This window comes from Phascolarctos cinereus, unplaced genomic scaffold (genome assembly GCF_003287225.1).
Source record: "Phascolarctos cinereus isolate Bilbo 61053 unplaced genomic scaffold, phaCin_HiC Scaffold_5;HRSCAF=322, whole genome shotgun sequence".
Classification (NCBI taxonomy): Eukaryota; Metazoa; Chordata; class Mammalia; order Diprotodontia; family Phascolarctidae; genus Phascolarctos; species Phascolarctos cinereus.
Genome location: NW_027555958.1, coordinates 7,194,026 through 7,212,476, shown reverse-complemented (window position 1 = coordinate 7,212,476; position 18,451 = coordinate 7,194,026). Strand labels below are relative to the sequence as shown.

Genomic DNA, 18,451 nt, shown 5'->3' with positions numbered 1-18,451 from the left:
TCTCCCCATTGCCAATTAAACGCTTAGAATCCATTCCAGAGGGAAACTCATGGGATCCAATTAGACTGGGTCAGGGATTGGTGTCTCTGCCATCGTTGGAAAAACGCTCCCATCCTTGTGGGGCAGAGCACACAAACATTTTTATGGAAACAGGACATCAGGATTAGGGAAATTCCCCATGGAATAACTATTCAGTGGACAAGGGCTAACCCATTACAAAGCAAAGGCAATACATTCAACCTCTCTGCTTAAAGCTAGCTTTTCCTACTACTCTGATAGCTCAAGTAAATGAATCTTGCTTACTACTAAGTTGCAGAAACACCAGTTATACAATTACGTTTTCATAAGGGATTTTTTTTCCCCTCGGGAGAGGGGTAGTGCTAGAATATATTGATGATTGCAGATACATTCAATAAAACGAAACAATTAAATTGGCACAAGGCACAGATGGGCAGCTTGCACATAACTTACCTTCAGGTGATTCCTCCTGAACGTATGTGCCAGTCAGGTACCGGTGGACCAGCGCAGACTTGCCACTGGCCAAATTACCCACAATTCCCTAAAATGGGGAAAACAAAATAGTCATCGAGTTAGACTGATACCAGGAGGTCACACAAAGGGCAAATAGAGAGACTAGTTGAATTGTCAGTGCAAACTGGCACCTTTTCTAGGGACATGGAAAGTGTCGTAATAATACAATATATTATTATATATCATAATAATATATAATAGAATATATTCTATTGTTATATATTACAGTAATATATTACATATATTATATAAAATATAATAATATAAATAATAATAACTGATTTATGTGTGGGAGTGCTTAGGGAACAGAAGCACCCAGGTAAGTCAATACAAAATATCATAAATATATAAAAATATAAATTATTTAAGGAGTTCGAGAAGACTCAGCTCCTTACAGAAGGCAGTCAGGAGCTGAGCCTGGAAGGGAGAGAAGAACAGCATCCCAAGGACCCGGTGGACGACAGAAAAGGCAAAGGCCTTTCACCAAGCACAGACTGGCCCCACGTGGCCAACAAGCTAGAAGGGGAAAGCAACCTCCTCTAGAATCACCTGTTTCCATCAGCCCAAAGGAATTGTGATGTAATGGGAAGATGGAGAAGCCAGTGGTGGGGGTGAGCAGGCCGTGGCATTTTAATTACTGATAAAAATGGTGAAAAACAGAGATGTGGATCTTCAGTCTAGGACTGGAAGGGCCCTGGGAGGTCTCTGAATCCAACATTCCCATTTGACAGGTGAGAAGGCTGAGGTTCAGAGAGGTTGAGGGATCTGTCCAAGGTCACACAGCTAGCACACATCCAAAGACGGATTTGAACTCAGTGCTCCTGGCATTATACCAGGCTGCCTCTCGTGAAAGGAGTGGCCAGATATGGTCATGGGTCAGTCTGATTATGAATGTGGGGACAGGTGTGCAGCCCCAGAGTTGCGCAGCTCTCCTAAAAGACCCAGAGGAAGGGATGCTGGGGAGTTCTTCTTTGAATGAATGGAAAAATATGCCTGTAATCCCTCCCCCAAAAAAGTAAGAGAGGAGGAAAACCACTGGGATGTGATGAAAACAGGGGGACACCAAGGACCTGGGACAGACTGAGGTGGATGTGAAGAGGGGAGGGGGCCAGAAGAGCAGACCACAGAGCCAGGGAAGGAGTGGATTCCTCATCCACCATGGAGAGAGGAAACGGCACATGTCAAGGGAGGACCAAACAAGAGAAAAGAAAGTCGGTTTGCCAGAATGTAGCACGGCTCCCCCCTTGGAAGAGATGAGATAGGAAAATGGGCAAAGGGCAGCATGCTGGGAAGTGTTCCACTAGAAAACAGATAGCTCCTCCTAAGTCCAAAGCAGAAGCAGAGTAGTACCATGGAAAAGACACTGGCTTGGGTTCAAATCTCGGCCCTGCCATTTGTGGGATGTTGGGCAAGTCACTCTCCCAGCCTGGGTTTTCTGCTGTCAGACAAGGGGGTCAGACTGTATGACCTTCAACGGCCCTCCCACCTCTAAATCTAGGAAGTGAGCTTGATCTTTTTTTCTTAAAATCCTTTATTAGTTTTACTTTTAAAGGCACTAAGGAGCCACTATAGGTTTGTGGACAAGGAGATAACATTAAAGAAAATGATGTCCAAGGGGAGATTCTCACTCCATTGGGTGAGAGCAGGACCGAAGGGTGAGGGAACAAGGAAGCAGAGGGCTCTGCCAAGTCTGAATGGCAGCCGGCCAAGAGATTCCTGATAACCGTGAAAAAGGGACTAAAGTTAGAGAAACTAGGAGAGCAGAGAATCCATTCACACTGGCTTGAGCTTCAGCTGAGCCCTTAGGAGAAGTTCAGAGCTAGAAAGAGGAGAGAGAGAACCTTGAAGCCCACCCTGCAGGGCTGTGAAACAATTCCTAACCTTTCCAGAAAGGGCTAAATGCGAATTATCCTCACTGCTGGTAGGAATCCAAAACCCTCCTTCTAAAGAGGAAAAAACCAAGGCCAGCCAGTCAGTCAACAAATAATTACGAAACACGGCATGGCATCATCTCCCCGATGTCATGTTCCTCTTTGAGAACGAAGGACAAACCACAAATTAAGCACCTACTATGTGCCAGGCACTGTGCTAAGTGCAGGGCATGGAGACGTAAAAGTGATTTTCCCCAGGAAGCAAGTGGCTAAGAGCAGTAACAAAGAGCTGGCCCATTCCAAAGCCTAGGTAGTTTCCATGAGCCCACAACAGCTGGTCCTCAGCCCTCAGCTGTTCCAAACACAAAGGGCAGTGTACATCATAGAAATCCATCAAGCCCGGAAATGTATGTTTTCTGTTCCATGAATCTTTCTCTTCAGTTCAACAGGCATATAGTGAGCCTAGGTGCCAGACACACACACACACACACACACACACACACACACACACACACACACACACACGTGTGCACGCTCACGCATTGATATTCCACTGGAGGGAAACAGCACCCGTGCAGACACACTACACAGTACTGAAGAGAAATAATACAAAGTAATTTTAACAGAAAAAAAGCGCTAACAAAAGGGACGATCAGAGAGGCCTCATCTGAGCTGTTTCTGGAAGGGAACTGGCATTCTAAATGTGAGAGGCAAATGCATTCTAAACACGGGCAGCAGCCAGGGCAAAAGCCCATAGGTGGGAGAGGTAAGGTAGAGAGGGAAGAGCTATCAGGTCAGTCTGGCCCCAAAAGAGGAAGCAGGAACTGGAATAATAGGAAAGAAAATTAGGAAGGGAAATGTGAGAGAGATTGGGGGCAGGGGGAAGAAGTGGATTTGGAGAGAGATAATGAATTCTGCTTCGGGCATGCTGAGATTGAGAGGCCTAGAGGACACTCGGGTAGAAATGCCCAGTTGGCAGTTACTGCTGCAGGGTTGGCACTCAGGAGAGAGGTCGGGGCTGGATACAGAGATCTGAGAGTATCCTACAGAGAGAAACTAGTTAAACCCATGGAAGCAGATGAAATCTCCAAAAGGAAGTTCAGAGAGAAGAGGGCTCAGGACAGAGCCTTGGGCAGTGGGGGCAATAGTATATTTTTACAAATGTTATTCATTCAGGAGACATAGCACAGACTCTTAGAGACAGGTCACCAGGATCCCTGGTACAAGGCTGTCTTAACACAGCTCGATGTTGTAGCCTATCCTCTTGTTTCAGCCCCTCTACCACCAGCACTGCTACTGACCTGTGAAGAGGGCCTCATGGGACTGAGGGCTGTTTAGGTCTTTATATTTGTTTCATGAGTAGCCAAAAAAATCATCGGGGGGGGGGAGGTAACAACATGCCTACAACAATTAAAAGCTAACAGGATTCCAGGTTGACAAGATTCCACCAGAAACGATGGCTGCTGAGTTTTTGAACCGTCTGCAGCAAGGCTTCAAGTTTTCTAGGCACATACATATGCATTTGGCATTTACTGAACATGCAAAGGATGGTGGAGAGAAGCCAAGAGGGAGAGAAACTCAGTCATCCAGACACCAGAGTCAGAAAGACTCAGAGTTCTGGGACAGCTCCAAACCTGGAGGTCGCCCCTCAAAGGAAGCACGTGGCTAGCCAAAGAGCCAGGCCTGAGGCCCCACCAGGAATGAACACAGTTTAGAAGAACCAAATGCCACGCCGCCCCCAAGCCAGCATGGCGGGCAGGGGACACCTGCAAAGACCTGGTTTTTCAGATGAAAGTTCCAAAGAACAGGAGACAGCACAAAGTTCGAAAAGCAGAGGGAAAGGGGAAATTGAGCATCAGGCGACTGCAGCAGCTGCTGCTCAGGGCCAGGGAGGAAGGGAAAGACCCAGTGAAAGCAGAGGAGGGGAGGGTCCAGGGGCAAAGAAACAGGAAGCAAAGCAGCTTGGGAGACAAAGACACAGAGGATTCTGGGTCTACAAGTGGGAGGGACCTCAGGCCATGGAGACCCATCAGCCCATTTTAAAGAGGGAAACTGAGGCCAGCAGTTGGGAAGTGACTTAGGAGCCTGGGCTCACAGATGCAACCTCATTGCACAAATGAGGAAACAGAGGCACAAGAGGATAAATAATTTAGACTCTACCTTGCAGGGTTGCCAGGATTAAAGGAGATCATATTTGGAACTGGCTTAGCACAATGCCCGACACACAGGAAGTGCTAGGTTGAGAAGGCTCCAACAAAACTGGACCCTCTGGGCATCTCTACAGCCCCAAAGGTTGAGCCAAGGCTCCGAATCTCAGCTCTGCCTTCTCGTCTGCCTGCTGCTGAAGCTTTGTATCAAGCACACAGTGGGTGCTTAATACGTGTTTGCTGATTTATCGATGCACTAATTGATGCTGAAGCAAAGCGGTCATGTCACCTTGCCCAGCAGGTAGAAGTCACTCCACTGTAAAAGGAAAGAAGTGAACAAGCAAGCAGCAAACCAGCCCCCCGGTCTCATTTAAGAGGAGGCCTTTGAGGGTCACTGCTGAGGCTGGCCCCTCCACCTCACGCCAGCAGCATCTTCAGCGTGCCACAGAACCACCGAATCTCAGAGTGGACAAGGTTCTCCGAGGCGAACTGGGCTAAGCCAGACCTGAACCAGAATCCCCACCACAACTCAAGCCATAACGATGATCCTGAGTCACTAAGAAAAGGGGAAATTATATTCTGCACCGCATGCTCAAGAAGGCAAGGGAAGGAAGCAGGAAAAGTGCAGAGAGAGCACGGTTCAGGGGGATGAAAGATGGCTGCAGAGTCTGAGACTTCCCACCTGTGGCCCCTTAACCGACTCCTTCAAGCTCCCTGAGCCTCCGTTTCCTCATCTGTGAATTGGGGGGTGGGGGCTGAGGACTTCAGACAAAGAAGCCTGTCTCAACAGAAGCAGGCAGCCCAGCTCCCACAAATCTACTCCTGAAAACAAACTAAAAATAGCGCCAGACCAAATAATGGTCAAGAATTCCAATGAGAAACAACAGCAAATTACTTAACCACACCAGAGCTACACAAGTCCAGGAAAGAGCGCACATGCGAACACACACACACACACACACACACACACAATACCAGAGCAGGAAAACAAGACAGGTACCTCCAAGGGGCATCTGTATCCTACAAAGGGAATAAGAGTAGAGGGATTGCCCAAAAATTCCGCAGGGGGATAGAAATCCATTTGGACCTTGGAAACCACCAGTCTGGGTACAAAAGTGCTCTGCCTCGGCGGACACCCTGGTTCCAAGAACTAAGAAGATCCTGAGATGCAGGGGAGTACTACCAGCATCACTGGCATAGACATACCCCATTAGGTGAAAGTCAGTGCAGAAAGTAATGCATGACAACTCAATACCAACGAGCCAACCCAACCTAACAGTGCAACAGAGAGCACATTCTGGTGCTGGCACAAAGGTCCAACACAGGAACAAAGATGGAAGACAGGATGAAGACAAAAACAACGATAAAAAAAAAAACTGGTAAACATCTGGAAATACCCCAAACCTGAACCTGTACGAAGAAAATAAGTCCACATGATAACTGTAATCAGAGGCAAAAGAGAAAACTAATAGGATTTTCTATAAGGACTAATAATGATAACATATTAATAATAATAATAATAATGAATATTTAGATAGCGCTATGGGCCAGGTACTGTGCTAAGCACTTTAATAATTAGTATAAGAATACCAAAAAGAAAGGAATCAAAAGATAGAAAAGCAATAAAAATATGGAAGATTTGGAAGGAAAATAAATATTTTAAGAAGGAAAATAGTAAACCTTACCCAGGTAATTAACTCCATGAAAATTGAAACAGACCAAACAGAAAGCAATGACTGCAGGAGACAACAGAAAATATTAGGACAAAATTAAAAGATTGAAAAACTAGAAGAATATATCAGATAGATGGCATTAAAAGCAAATGACCTAGAAGACAGGTCAAGACAATTTAAGAATCCATGGACTCTCTTAAAATCATAACCAAAAAAAAGAGGCCTAAACATTATATCTCAAGCAATGTAATAAATTAAAATTATCAAAATCTAATAGAATCAAAGGGTAAGAAAAGTTCGAAGGAAAAGAAAGGGGACGTTAACAGCAATACACTTGTATAGAAAAGAGGGAAGAACTTCCTATTTTTCAAAACTGAAGTGCTTCCAAAGAACTACAGAAACATAGAGAAAGGTAGGGACACAGGCATGAAATTACTCTTTGTGAATCAGACACAGGAAGGTTGAGAAAACACACACACACACACACACATAGAGTTTGGTTGCTGGAATATACCAAAGTCAAGAGGAATATGGGCAGGGAAAAAAAAAAGATGTGATTGTGAAGGAGGATAATAGTGGGAAGGGAGAGTTGGAAGCAAAACACTTGGACTTCAGAGAATAGATATTGAATTGGAGGTTAAAAGGAAAAAGAAAAGAACTGGAAATTAAAAGGTGCCCATCAATTGAAGAATGGTCGAATAAAGTATGGCATATAATATAAAGGAATGTTATTGCTCCTTAAGTACTGTCCAAAGAGACAGCTCCAGAGAAACCTGGGAAGACTTGTATGAACTGATGTAGACTGAAGTGAGCAGAATCAGGAGGACACTTTATAAAGTAACACTGTAAAGGGAAGAAAAACAAAAGCTTCACACATAAGCCCTGTAAACAAAGCAAGCCCAATCGTGTCTCCAGAGGACCGATGATGAAAAGTGCCACGTGATTTTCTATAAGAAGGAGCCAGATACAAGATGCGGAAGGAAACGTGTCAGTGGACACGGCCGGGGCGGGTGGTGGGGTGGGGGTGGGGGATTTGTTTTGTTTGATTTTGCTTGTTTGGTATGAGGGTTTTAACCCGCTTTTTAATTATAGGGGTGAATTTGAAGGAGGAAAGCAGGACTAACAATAGTGATGCCCCCACCCCACACACATCTCCAAAAGTACTTAAAAAAAGAGAGAACCTTGAAAAAAAATTAATGGGCCCAGAAGGGAAAAGAAGGAAATTCAGAAAGAAAAACAGGCAAATTCCTGCTTGGATTTATTGTGTACTTAAAGCATAAAGCAAGTGGTATGGAACAGAGATTCACAATCTGATATGCAACTCTACACATTCTCCTTTGTGGCTGGGATTGTTCTTTTTTGAATTAAATTCACAATTGAAAAAGAACGTTATTGTTGTTGTTATGCCATGTCCAACTCTCAGAGACCCCATTTGGGGTTTTCTTGGCAAAGATGCTGGAGCGGTTTGCCATTTCCTTCTCCAGCTCATTTTAAAGATGAGGAAACGGAGGCAAGCAGTGACTTTCGCAGGGTCACACGGCTAGTTAAGTGTCTGAAGCCGCATTTGAACTCAGGTCCTGTTGGGTGCACATCATCTTAGCTGTGGCGGCTTAGTCTGTCCAGTACAGGCATTGCTTTTGGCCTCACTTCTGCAGCAGTGACATGGATCTGTTCATGACAGAGGGCCTGAAAAGGCCTCTGACTCCCGGTGCCATTTTCCTCCCTTCTATTCCATCAGGAACAAAGAGAGAAGACGGAATGGCGTACGGAATGGCGTACTGGAAAACAGCAGCAGAGTTTCAAGTCGGAGGAATGGAGAGAATCATTAGATTCTGTGGATTCTGTGGCCAAACAATGGTCGGCCTCTCGCCCATGAGCCCCATTGTGTAGGAGGCTCTTTCTGCCACAGCCATCTTCTTGCCCTCTGTTCCATCTAGCTTCTAGACCCTCTAGACCTAAGAGGACTGCCCCAGGGGCTTTAATCTGCTTGGTTTTGGAGCTCTTGCCTTGGGTGGGCCCTAAACTGTCCACACTGTTATTCCCACCCAGCCACCCATCACATTCTCTCCAGCTCTTCTGGTTGCCAAGAGCACCCCTCTCTCTCCGGCCTCTTTCTTTGGGAAAGCAGTCAGATCAATGCTACCAGCGTTGCTGGAAAGGGCCTATCGATCACTCCTCTGGACCTCCACTAATCAGCCCTTGGACCCCTCCATGGTTTTCACTCCTCCATGTGTCTTCTCCTCTTGTTAGCATGTAAGCTCCCTGAGGGCAAGGGCTATCCCCTTTTGTATTTGTACCCCCTGTGCTTTTCATAGTTCTTGCCATATCATAAATGCCTTTTCCATTCATTCATGTAATTCTTAAGGAAAAGCTCAAAACCTCTGAGCGATATTTTTCAGAGACCAATTATTACTAATGAACAAACAAAAATCATAGCCTTAGAAGAGACCCTGACAGTGATCTCATCCAGCCCGACTTGTTGGTTCTCATCTTCTACCTTCTCACTCTCTGCTCACCTCGATCCTCCCTCTGCTTCAGGCCCCGACTGAAGTCTTTCTCCTCTATTCCCATCTTCAGGTGTCTTTTCCTCTCCCGAGCTCCTGAAGCGTGGGGCGCCCTGCCTTCTTTTGGCCCAGAACCCAGTGAAGCCTGGACTTATTATGCACCCTGTTTCATGCCCTTACATTGGGTCTCCCAAACTGCTGTTTGATCTTTCAAAGGCTCAGTCGATGCCAAATGGCTAGGAGGAAAGGCTTATCTTTTACAGGGCAAAACCTCCCTCTGAACTTTCGGGAATCTGTCATTTTGTAGAATCAGGGCTTCCAGATTGCTTTAGGGTTAACGGTTTAAAGACAAAAACTTGGGGATGGGGTGGGGATTAAGCTTTTTGAATGGAAACTTTTCCCAACAGGTCAGATGTCTTTCATAGATTTAAAGCTGGAAGGGACCTTGGAGGGCATCTAATCTAAGATTGTTTTATTTTGTTGTAATTTAACTTTTTTTTAACTTTTTAAAAATTTTTTTAACTCATCTTCCCAAGTTCATTTGACCTCAGACACTTACTAGCTATGTGACCCTGGGAAAGTCACTTAACCCGCTTTGCCTCAGTTTCCTCACCTGTAAAATGAGCTGGAGGAGGAAATGGGAAGCCACTCTAGTAACTTTGCCAAGAAAACGCCCAATGAGGTCATGACCAGTCGAACACAACTGAAATGACTCACTACCACCATCAGCACCCAGCACGTTTCAGGTACTCTTCCATAAACAACAAGCAAATGGCAAACCACTGCACATGGCAGTCCTCTGGTTCACCCTGGACTTTCTTACATTATAAATCCAACCACCATCTCAACAGGGCTTCTATTACTCCCATTGAATTCTAAGCTATAGAATAATTAAACCAGGGCAAACATGTGTTGTAATATCAATATTTTATTTAATATACAATGCATGGGTGCTTGTTAGTTTATTTATTAAAATGACCTGTACTTCCCTCCCTCCTTTGCAGAGGTGGTGCCCATAGCTACAGACCACTGGATACACTGTCAACCTTGATCATTCCAGTATTTGGGTTTGCTGAACTGCTTTTTCCCCCCTTCTTTAATTTTATTCTCTGCTACAAGGGACAGTTCTCTGGGGACAGGAAAGATGTGTTTGGAAATTAGCAATATAAAAACATAAGATCAATAAAAATTCATAAAAACCTCAGTTCCTTTTCTGGAAAAAAAATGGCCATTTATTTACACGAATGAAGCTAACCTTTTTCACAATCTTTTTTGAAATCTCAGCCTCTTAGATATCCAGTTCCCTTGTGGTTTTCTTGCATAGATTTATTCAACAAGGAAGAACAGGCCCAGATGGACCCAGCCCCGTTCAAAGCCTACAATTCTGTCCTCATTAGAGAGGGGATTGTCAGGGGAACCCTCCTGGCCATGTCACTCAGCTCAGGGGCTGCCTCTCCCCTCCCAGACAGGGAGACCCTGAAGGCATAATTATACAGAGGAAGAAGCTGAGACAGCCTGATGGGGCAGCCAAGCAGAAAACCTGAGAAAGAATCCAGGCCGCTTTGACGCTTTGTCACGCCCAGATTTATTTAGGAGGGGCCCCTTCAAATGGAAGAGAAGACCTATAAGGACTGATCCCTTTACCTGAATTACTTCATGTTGGATATATGTTTATAGACCCTTTCCCCCACTAAAACCTCTTTCTTATCCAAATGGCTGCGCATTTCAACATAAGAAGTAATGACTTTGCCTCTCCTTGGTACACAAAAATCCTGCAGGACCAAGGGAGGAGGGGCTGCCATGGAGGGCAAAGAGGCTATGTTTATGGCGGGAGTGAAATGTCTGGTTCACCTTTGTACCACTCCACTGCTGAAAAGAGCTCTGCCTAAGGTAGGTGTTCTGGAAATGTTTACTGAATAAAAGAATTTACATTTTTATGACAGACCACTGAGCCAATAAAAGCATACCCGACTTCTCAGGGAAAGGAGCTCCCCAAATACTGAAAATGGATCACACAGCAGTGAGCAGCAAGTTTGGATTACTTTGTTCCAGGTGTGACCATGAACGTTTTCACTACATCCTGGGTCAGAAGGTAATGGCAGAAAGCACAGGACACTGGGAGGTAGTCAGCTGGAGCTCTTCTTCTGGGTCTCTAACTAAACCACTGAAACCATGGGCAAATTCACTCATTCACCTAAGAGACGGATCATAGACCCGGAGGCAGAAGGGACCTCGGAGGACAGGTCATAGGAGGCACTGAGGCCCAGAGAGGGTGAGGATTGAGATCACAGAGCTAGGGGTACCTAGGCAGTGCAGTGGATGGAGCGCCAACCATGGAGTCAGGAGGATCTGAGTTCAAATCTGGACTCAGACACTTCACACTAGCTGTGTGACTCTGGGCAAGTCACTTAACCCCAATTGCCTAGAAATTCCCCCCCTGCCAAAAAAAAAAAAAGATCATAGAGCTTACTCTTTCATATGACAAATGAAGAAACAGAGTCCCAGGGAAGAAGGTAAGATAGAGCTGGAGGGAAGCCTATCGATTCACAGATTCATGAATCTAGAGCTATAATGGCTCTTATAGGCCAAACTTTCCATTTTACAGATGAGGACACTGACGCCCAGATGGCAGAAGCTACATACCCAAGGACTATAGGTATGTAATGAACAGAACTGAGATTCAAACTCACGTCTTCCACCTCCAAGTCCAAAGGCACCTGATTCCTCAGCTGAGCCACTAACCTACTTTCCCCAAAACCCTCAATAGATATTTGTATGTTGTACCTTGACCCCTTCTACCTTTGCCAGCTGCCCGTGTACACTTTCCAATCACCCCCTCTCTCCAGTGTCCAGGGTCATCCTTGGTTCCTTCAAGCAAAGTCTCTCTCCTTATTCTTTGCCAATGAGGCCAAACTGGCTTGCACGCAGAAGCCCAGACCAAGAGAAAACTTCCATTTTAATGATTGAAAATGGCTTCAAGGCTATCAAGGAATCTCAGAATGGGCCTTTTTCTGAGAAATGGCCACTTATTCTACCACTCACAGATCAGTACTATTTGTGAATCAGAAAACAGATTTACAGCATGCCTTAAAAAATTGAGTGCTGATATCTTTAATTTTATAAGGATGGGTTCTATATGTAGAGAGCAGGAAGAGAGAAAGATGACAGGTAAAAACACCAGTAACCATTTTTGTATCCCGATGCTTATCAAACAGCAGGCACTTAATAAATGTGTGTTGATTGACTGGTGATCAGCCATTTTATTACATGAAGCAACAATAACACATGTAAATGAAAGCCCCTCATTCTTCCCAGCACAAGCATGAACATATTAGCAATAAACCTTCTTGGATACACCAGGGAGTCAAAGCTGGTGGGTGAAATGGATCCCTCCCACTTCACTGCTTCATCTACTCTGGTCAATTCCACTCCAGATTCAACAATGCCTTTGAAATCCTTCTGGGTGCTAGGGCAATAAAACCCCACAAGTAAATTGCTCCTGTCTTCAAAGGGCTTACCTTACACTCAAGGGGCAAACAACAGGTGAATTCAGACTACAGGCAAAGTCAGTATCAACTTCTTAGAACAAGAGAGAGAACAGTAGTAACAATGTAACAAGAGTAACAAAGGAGATGGAAGCAGGAAGTGAATCCTAAGGTGGGCTCCCAAACTGCGCTGGGAGGGAACCTGGCTGAGGTTCAATCACTGAGAAATGGGACCTCGGGTCTAAAGCTGGATGGGTCACCTGGAGGGGAAAACTGAGGCCCAGATTGGTGAAGTGACTTAGGCCTGTCTATTTAGAGCTAGAAGGGATGTTAGAGGTCATCTAGAAAAAGAAATTTGGGGAAAAAAAAGAAAGAAAAAGAAACTAGGGGCCCGAGAGGTTCAGTTATTCAGAATCATAGATTTATAGCTGAAAAGGACCTTAGAGGTCATCTAGTAAAGTCCAATTGTGTCATTTTATAGACCACAGACCCCAGAATTAGACTTGGTAGGGACCTGAGGTCATCTTGACAAGGAAATTGAGGTTCCAGGATACTGGGCGATTTGTACAAAGTTACACAGGTGTGAAGTGGCAAATTGGAGATTCAAACCTGGAATTTCTGACTCCAGAGCCAACGCTCAATACGCTATACCATGGAGGCTTTCTGGACATTGTGGTTGGAACTTCAGAGAGGTTAAAAGGTTCTCCACTAGGGTCAAAGGAAGACTCTGCCACCGAAGAGGCAGTGAGAAGGAAATAGGAGAAAGAGGCCCATGGCCAAATCTTTTCCCATAAATACATCACAGAGTGACAATCCCCGCCAGAGAGCAGCCTGGAGGCAGCAGCCTTGGCCAGGCCCTTCTGGGCAGAGTGTGTCAACTCCTCCACTCTGGGCTAGCTCTCTCCTTCATGCAGACCTTCCGGATTGCTTCACGAAGGCGCTGCTCTTCTGCCTAAGCAGAAGCCCATCCTCCTGGTTTAGCAAAGTGAAAAATGGCCCAAACACACAGACACCAAAAGGAACACCGAAATGAATTACTCACCACTTTCAGCTCTGGCACAGATCGACTTAATGTCCATTCTTGGCTATTCACGAAGGCATCTGTAAAACAGCAATGGGAGGGAAAGACAGATGTCAGAAAGCTTGGATTCGCGTAAGAGTCCCAGATTATCTCCAGACAATGACTACCCCTCCCACCAGACAAAAGTTTGCTGAAGTAGAGAGAGGAAATGAAAACCAAAAAGCAGAACCAGACTACTGTCATTGTTAGATGATACATGCCTGGGCTGTTTTATTCTGAGCTGGCTAGTATAGGATGCATTCTCCAATGGGACCAGGCTGGCGGCTCCACGCACAAGGGCTTATCCAACTTGGCGCTGAGAGCAAGTTGTCCCCAACTGCTTTACATACGTGTGTGTGATCAGTCTCAGGTGGCCTGGATACAGCAGTGTTGTGTGTGAACTATGACTTCCTCATCCTCAAAACATACCTCAAAGGACAAAGTCCACTGAGACCAGTTGATCAGCATTCTCTTGAGTGTTCTAACCAAAATCCCAACATAGAGTGAGTCAATGAAGAACTCAAGGATCATTTTTACATCTTTAGTATTTAAGGGTCTCTGATTTTCCCCATGTCACTATTTTCTTCTATAACAATAGGACAGACTTCAGTTTTAACATCTTTTAAGTCCTGAGTGGGAATTAGATGTGTTAGTGCCCCACCCCCCTCCACCACATACTTATTTTATACAAACTCAGACTAGAGGTAGTATGGCATAGTGGACAGAGAGCCAATTTGGAGTTAGGAAGACCTGGGTGCAAGTCTGGTCTCATATGTACTAGCTGTATGACTCTGGGAAGTCACTTAATCTTCCACTGCTCTAGGCAACCCTCTGAGAATTCTGATTTGCAGAGGAAATAGTATTGGATAAGGGGTTTTCCCACACAGGACTTCCTTATTCCAATGAAATCACAGGTCCAGTCCCTATCTCAAGTTCAGCATATACTAGCCTGTGTGTGTGTGTGTGTGTGTGTGTGTGTGTGTGTGTGTGTGTGTGTGACAGCCCCAACAGAGGGTAAGCCCTTCGAGGGCAGGAAATGTTTCATTTCTGCCTTTGCATTCATTCACAATACAAGCGCTCAGCACAATGCCTGGCACACAGTAGATGCTTAATCAATGTTTATCATTTTGAAATGAACACCAAGCACAGCGCTTGGCAACACTGAACAAATATAAATATCTGTTGGTGAATGATTGCTTGCTTAAAAAACAGATGGGTTCTTAGGCGGAGGGTGCTCACAACTGGGAACATACCTCACCAGAGCAAACAAGCTCCATCACTATGGATTCAAAACGTGAATTCAAACACACACAGCCACTGTCAGCTGGACACACATTCACAACTCCTTAGCCACGTCCATAAAAGGAACCAAACCACATGTGTTTACACTGAGGAATTCAAAGAAGGAAGACTAGCTGTAGTCACACAGCAGCAACCTCTTCAATCGAGGTTGGAAAAGTGAATGCCACTCACATTCCTAACAACTGGCACCCACACAAGACGCCTCAGTGGTGCAGTACATCGAGCACTGGGCTTGGATCCAGGAAGACCCGAGTTCAGATCCAGTCACAGACATAACCTGTGTGGCCCTAGGCAAGTCACTTGACCCATCTCATTCTCAATTTCCTCATCTGTAAAATAGGTATAATAATAGTCCCAACTTCCCAGGGTCGTTGTGAGGACCCAATAAGACAAAACTTGAAAGAGCTCTATGCACCTTAAAGTATTCCACAGAATGTGAGTTTTAAAGTTCACCTAGTCCCTTATGGATATGCCATGATCTGAGTCTCCCAATAGGCCTCAGGTCATTATTTTCAGAGTTAGCTTAGGGATACAAGAAAATAGACTCCATTCTAGCAAATGACACATGTTCTGGACTCCCACGGCTCTCAATATGTCCAAATACTCCATTCATAGCGAGACAATTAGTGATGCTCTGATCGACTCAGCACCAGGTTCAGCGTGCCCCTCTGCCAATGACATCAGAGCTCAGTGCAGAGACTTGGAGGCTTCCTGGATGCTGGTGGTGACCCTCCCAGTGGCCTCACTGAGCTACCATTCAAGAAATTCTCTGATCTTGCAAATTACATTACACATGGCATTTATTAATAATATCAAGCATTTATATCGCAAATTCTTTGCAAAGGGCTATACAAACATCACCTCATTTTATCTTCACAACAACCCTAGTAGGTATGTGCTACTGTTACCATTTTGCAGATGAGAAAACTGAGGCAAATAAAGGTTAAGTGACTTGCCCAGGGTTGCACAGCTGGTAAATGTCTGATACTAGATTTGAATTCAGGTCTTTCTGACACCAGGTCTCACCTAGCTAACTCTGTTGCCTAAGGTAAAAGATCTCACTAGGAGCCTGAAGAATTAAGGGCACCAAAGATACACTGTGTATCATCCATTAAGCCCCATTACTGGCAGGTATTCTCAGGGTCCCCATCTTCCCACATAAGATTCAATAACCTAGGGACAGCTGGGTGGCTCAGTGGATAGAGCACCAGCCCTGGGGTCAAGAGACCTGAGTTCAAATCCGGCCTCAGACACATAACACTTACTAGCTGTGTGACCCTGGGCAAGTCATTTAACCCTATTGCCTAGCCAAAAAAAAAAAAGATTCAATAACGTTCTACTTCATCTACTTCATCTACCCCAGGTTCTCAAGGTCCTGCAATTTAGGGTGATTTATTTTTCATCTCTGCTGCCCCAGTTTCTGACCTCCTGAAGAGAATGACTATGGGCCAGCATTAGACTTGCCTGGTTCTGGGCCAGAGAAGATCCTGCCCTGGTCCACTACCCACCTACAGCGCCCTTTCCATACTGTATGAAGTACTGACTACCAGGCAGGCACCTTAGGAGACCCTGGAGACAGAGGCAAAGACAAAGATGAAACCATCCCTACATCCGAGCAGCCTCCATTCTTTGGGGAATTCATAGGATGCATGAAAAAGGGTAATAAACAAGGCAGAGGCATCTAGAATTCAAACTACTAGGGCCAGGGAGGCCTGACACAAAGAATGTGGTACAAATTCATTGCAAACACTGTAGATCATTGGGGGGGGGGAGAGAAATCTAGATAAACTTATTAATATATACAGACCCAGCACACAGAACTTTCCCAATTAATAAGGCATTTTTAAAATGAAAATAATACAAATATTCTAACTATGAGGATAAACAAAGTCCTCTGCCTTCTGAACTAGCTCCAATTGCTGTTATGGGAACGTCTCTTCACAATGAGCCGGCCTGGAAGCCAGGGCCACCAACAAAGGCCCAGAAAGGTGTGGGGGTGGGGGAGGGATGTGTAATTCAATCCTAAACTAGAATCTGCCGTCAGCATCAGCTTGGGGCTGCGGGCTCTGGGACACTTCCAGCAGACAGTCCCCTTTGTCGAGGAAAAGAAAAATAAAGAGATGCAGAGGCATACTGAAGAAATTTAGTCCCCGTGTTGCATAAAATACTACCGAACCACAACTTTCACAAAAAAACTTGAACCCTGCCATTCTAGCCACTCTGGGAACTCCCCCTCCTCTGGCACAACCAGCCATAAGCTATTGTCTTTAACTTCTTTCGGAGGCAATTTGGGCATGGGGTGGTGTTCTATCCATATCTATCTATTCTCAAGTTCAGAGAAATTAACAAGATGGCCAAGATTACCCAGCTATTAAATTTCAGTGGTGGGATTTGAACCCAGGCTTTCCCGACTCTCAACCCAGTACCTGGATCGATTATATTAGCTTCCTCTCTCAACCTCTCCCCTTAAACCACAAATCAAAGACCAGATCGAACTTGACATTCATTGGATTAAAAAAACCATAAGTTCTTATAGTCATCTTTTCTCTGTTGTAAAAGATTAAAGATCACTCCTAATGTTGACTGAAAAGACATTTAAGAAGCACTCTGCATTAATGTGCTACCATATTGTATTTATTATAAAGCAAAATCATTTGCCACTGTTCAGACAAAGAGAAAAAAACTCTCATGAGATACAAGTTGATGGCAAATGAAGACCAGAGTTGTCCTTACTTGTGGAAACATCTATCAATTGGTCTGGAGCAAAGAGTCTAAAGGGATGGAGAAGTAGGGAGTGAAAGTGGTACAAATCATAGGGTTAGATTTGGAAAGCAACAAAGGGACCTAAGGGCAGAAAAAAAAAAAGGAAATTGCTTTGATAAGCATAATTAACAACCCTCAACGTTCAAGGCCAATGCTCCCTAAACACTGCTATTCTCCGGGGCACCATGCACAGCTTCAAGACCATTTTGGAAGAATTCCAGTTGGCAAAGGAGATCTGTGTGGTGGGCAGAAGAAAGAGGGAACAAAAACCGACCGAGATACAGGCATGGAAAGTAGCTCAAAGGGAATCATCAGAGGGGTGGGCATGAGGACCAGGCCGGCTGCCAGGGTGAGGGTTAAACAACCTATGGCTTATATGCAGCACTGAGACCCACCTAAGTTCTGGAGAGCCAGAAGAAGGCCCCTGGCCCACTGGGCAGAGGACTCTGGCAGAGAGTATAGGAAAGGACTCAGGCAAGAGTTCCAGGGGATATAAGAGATGGAAAGGTTGCAACCTGCACCACTGCAGGGAGGGTCCATATCAAGGAATATTTGGGTCCACCAAGAAAAGGTCTTACAGGCAGGTACTGAGGGTATGAGAATAAGTAAGATACAGTCCACTCCCTTGAGGAGATCAGATTCTAATAGAAGAAATACAATTGATTTTAAAACAAATAATTATAACATAAAATTAAATTTAAGAGTATTACTTGATTATATTTGTTACAAGGGATATTTGTGGGGAGGGGGACAGGGAAAACGGGTGGGGGTGAGTAAGGAGATAGTGATGGTGATGCCAGAAAAAAAAATTTAAGAAAAAGAGACAAGAAAATATTTCCAAAATTCACAGCCAAAAGTGGAAGAGAGTTCAGAAGAGGCCAAAGACAAGCAGAACAGTGTTGGAGCTACCATTGTAAATTCAATACACACTTTAAGAAACCTGTACATAGTAGAAAGTCATATCATATACAGTCATCCGTTACTGTTCTTGTTGGAATATGGAAAGATTTGTGTATGCTAGTGTTTGTCAAGTTAGTTCATAACAAAAAAAGAAAAAAGATTTAAAACAAAAGAAAGCGAATCTAAGAAATGAATGAGATGTGGGCATATGACAG

At 44.7% G+C, this 18,451-nt stretch overlaps 1 protein-coding gene across 1 annotated transcript in view; it reads right to left on the bottom strand.

Annotated features, from left to right (window-relative positions):
* AGAP1 (ArfGAP with GTPase domain, ankyrin repeat and PH domain 1) overlaps window positions 1-18,451 on the bottom strand; it is a 482,721-nt gene that overhangs the window by 419,197 nt on the left and 45,073 nt on the right. The window contains 2 exon segments of the mRNA XM_078154609.1: window positions 472-559; window positions 13,254-13,312. Coding sequence (XP_078010735.1) covers window positions 472-559; window positions 13,254-13,312 — 147 coding nt within the window.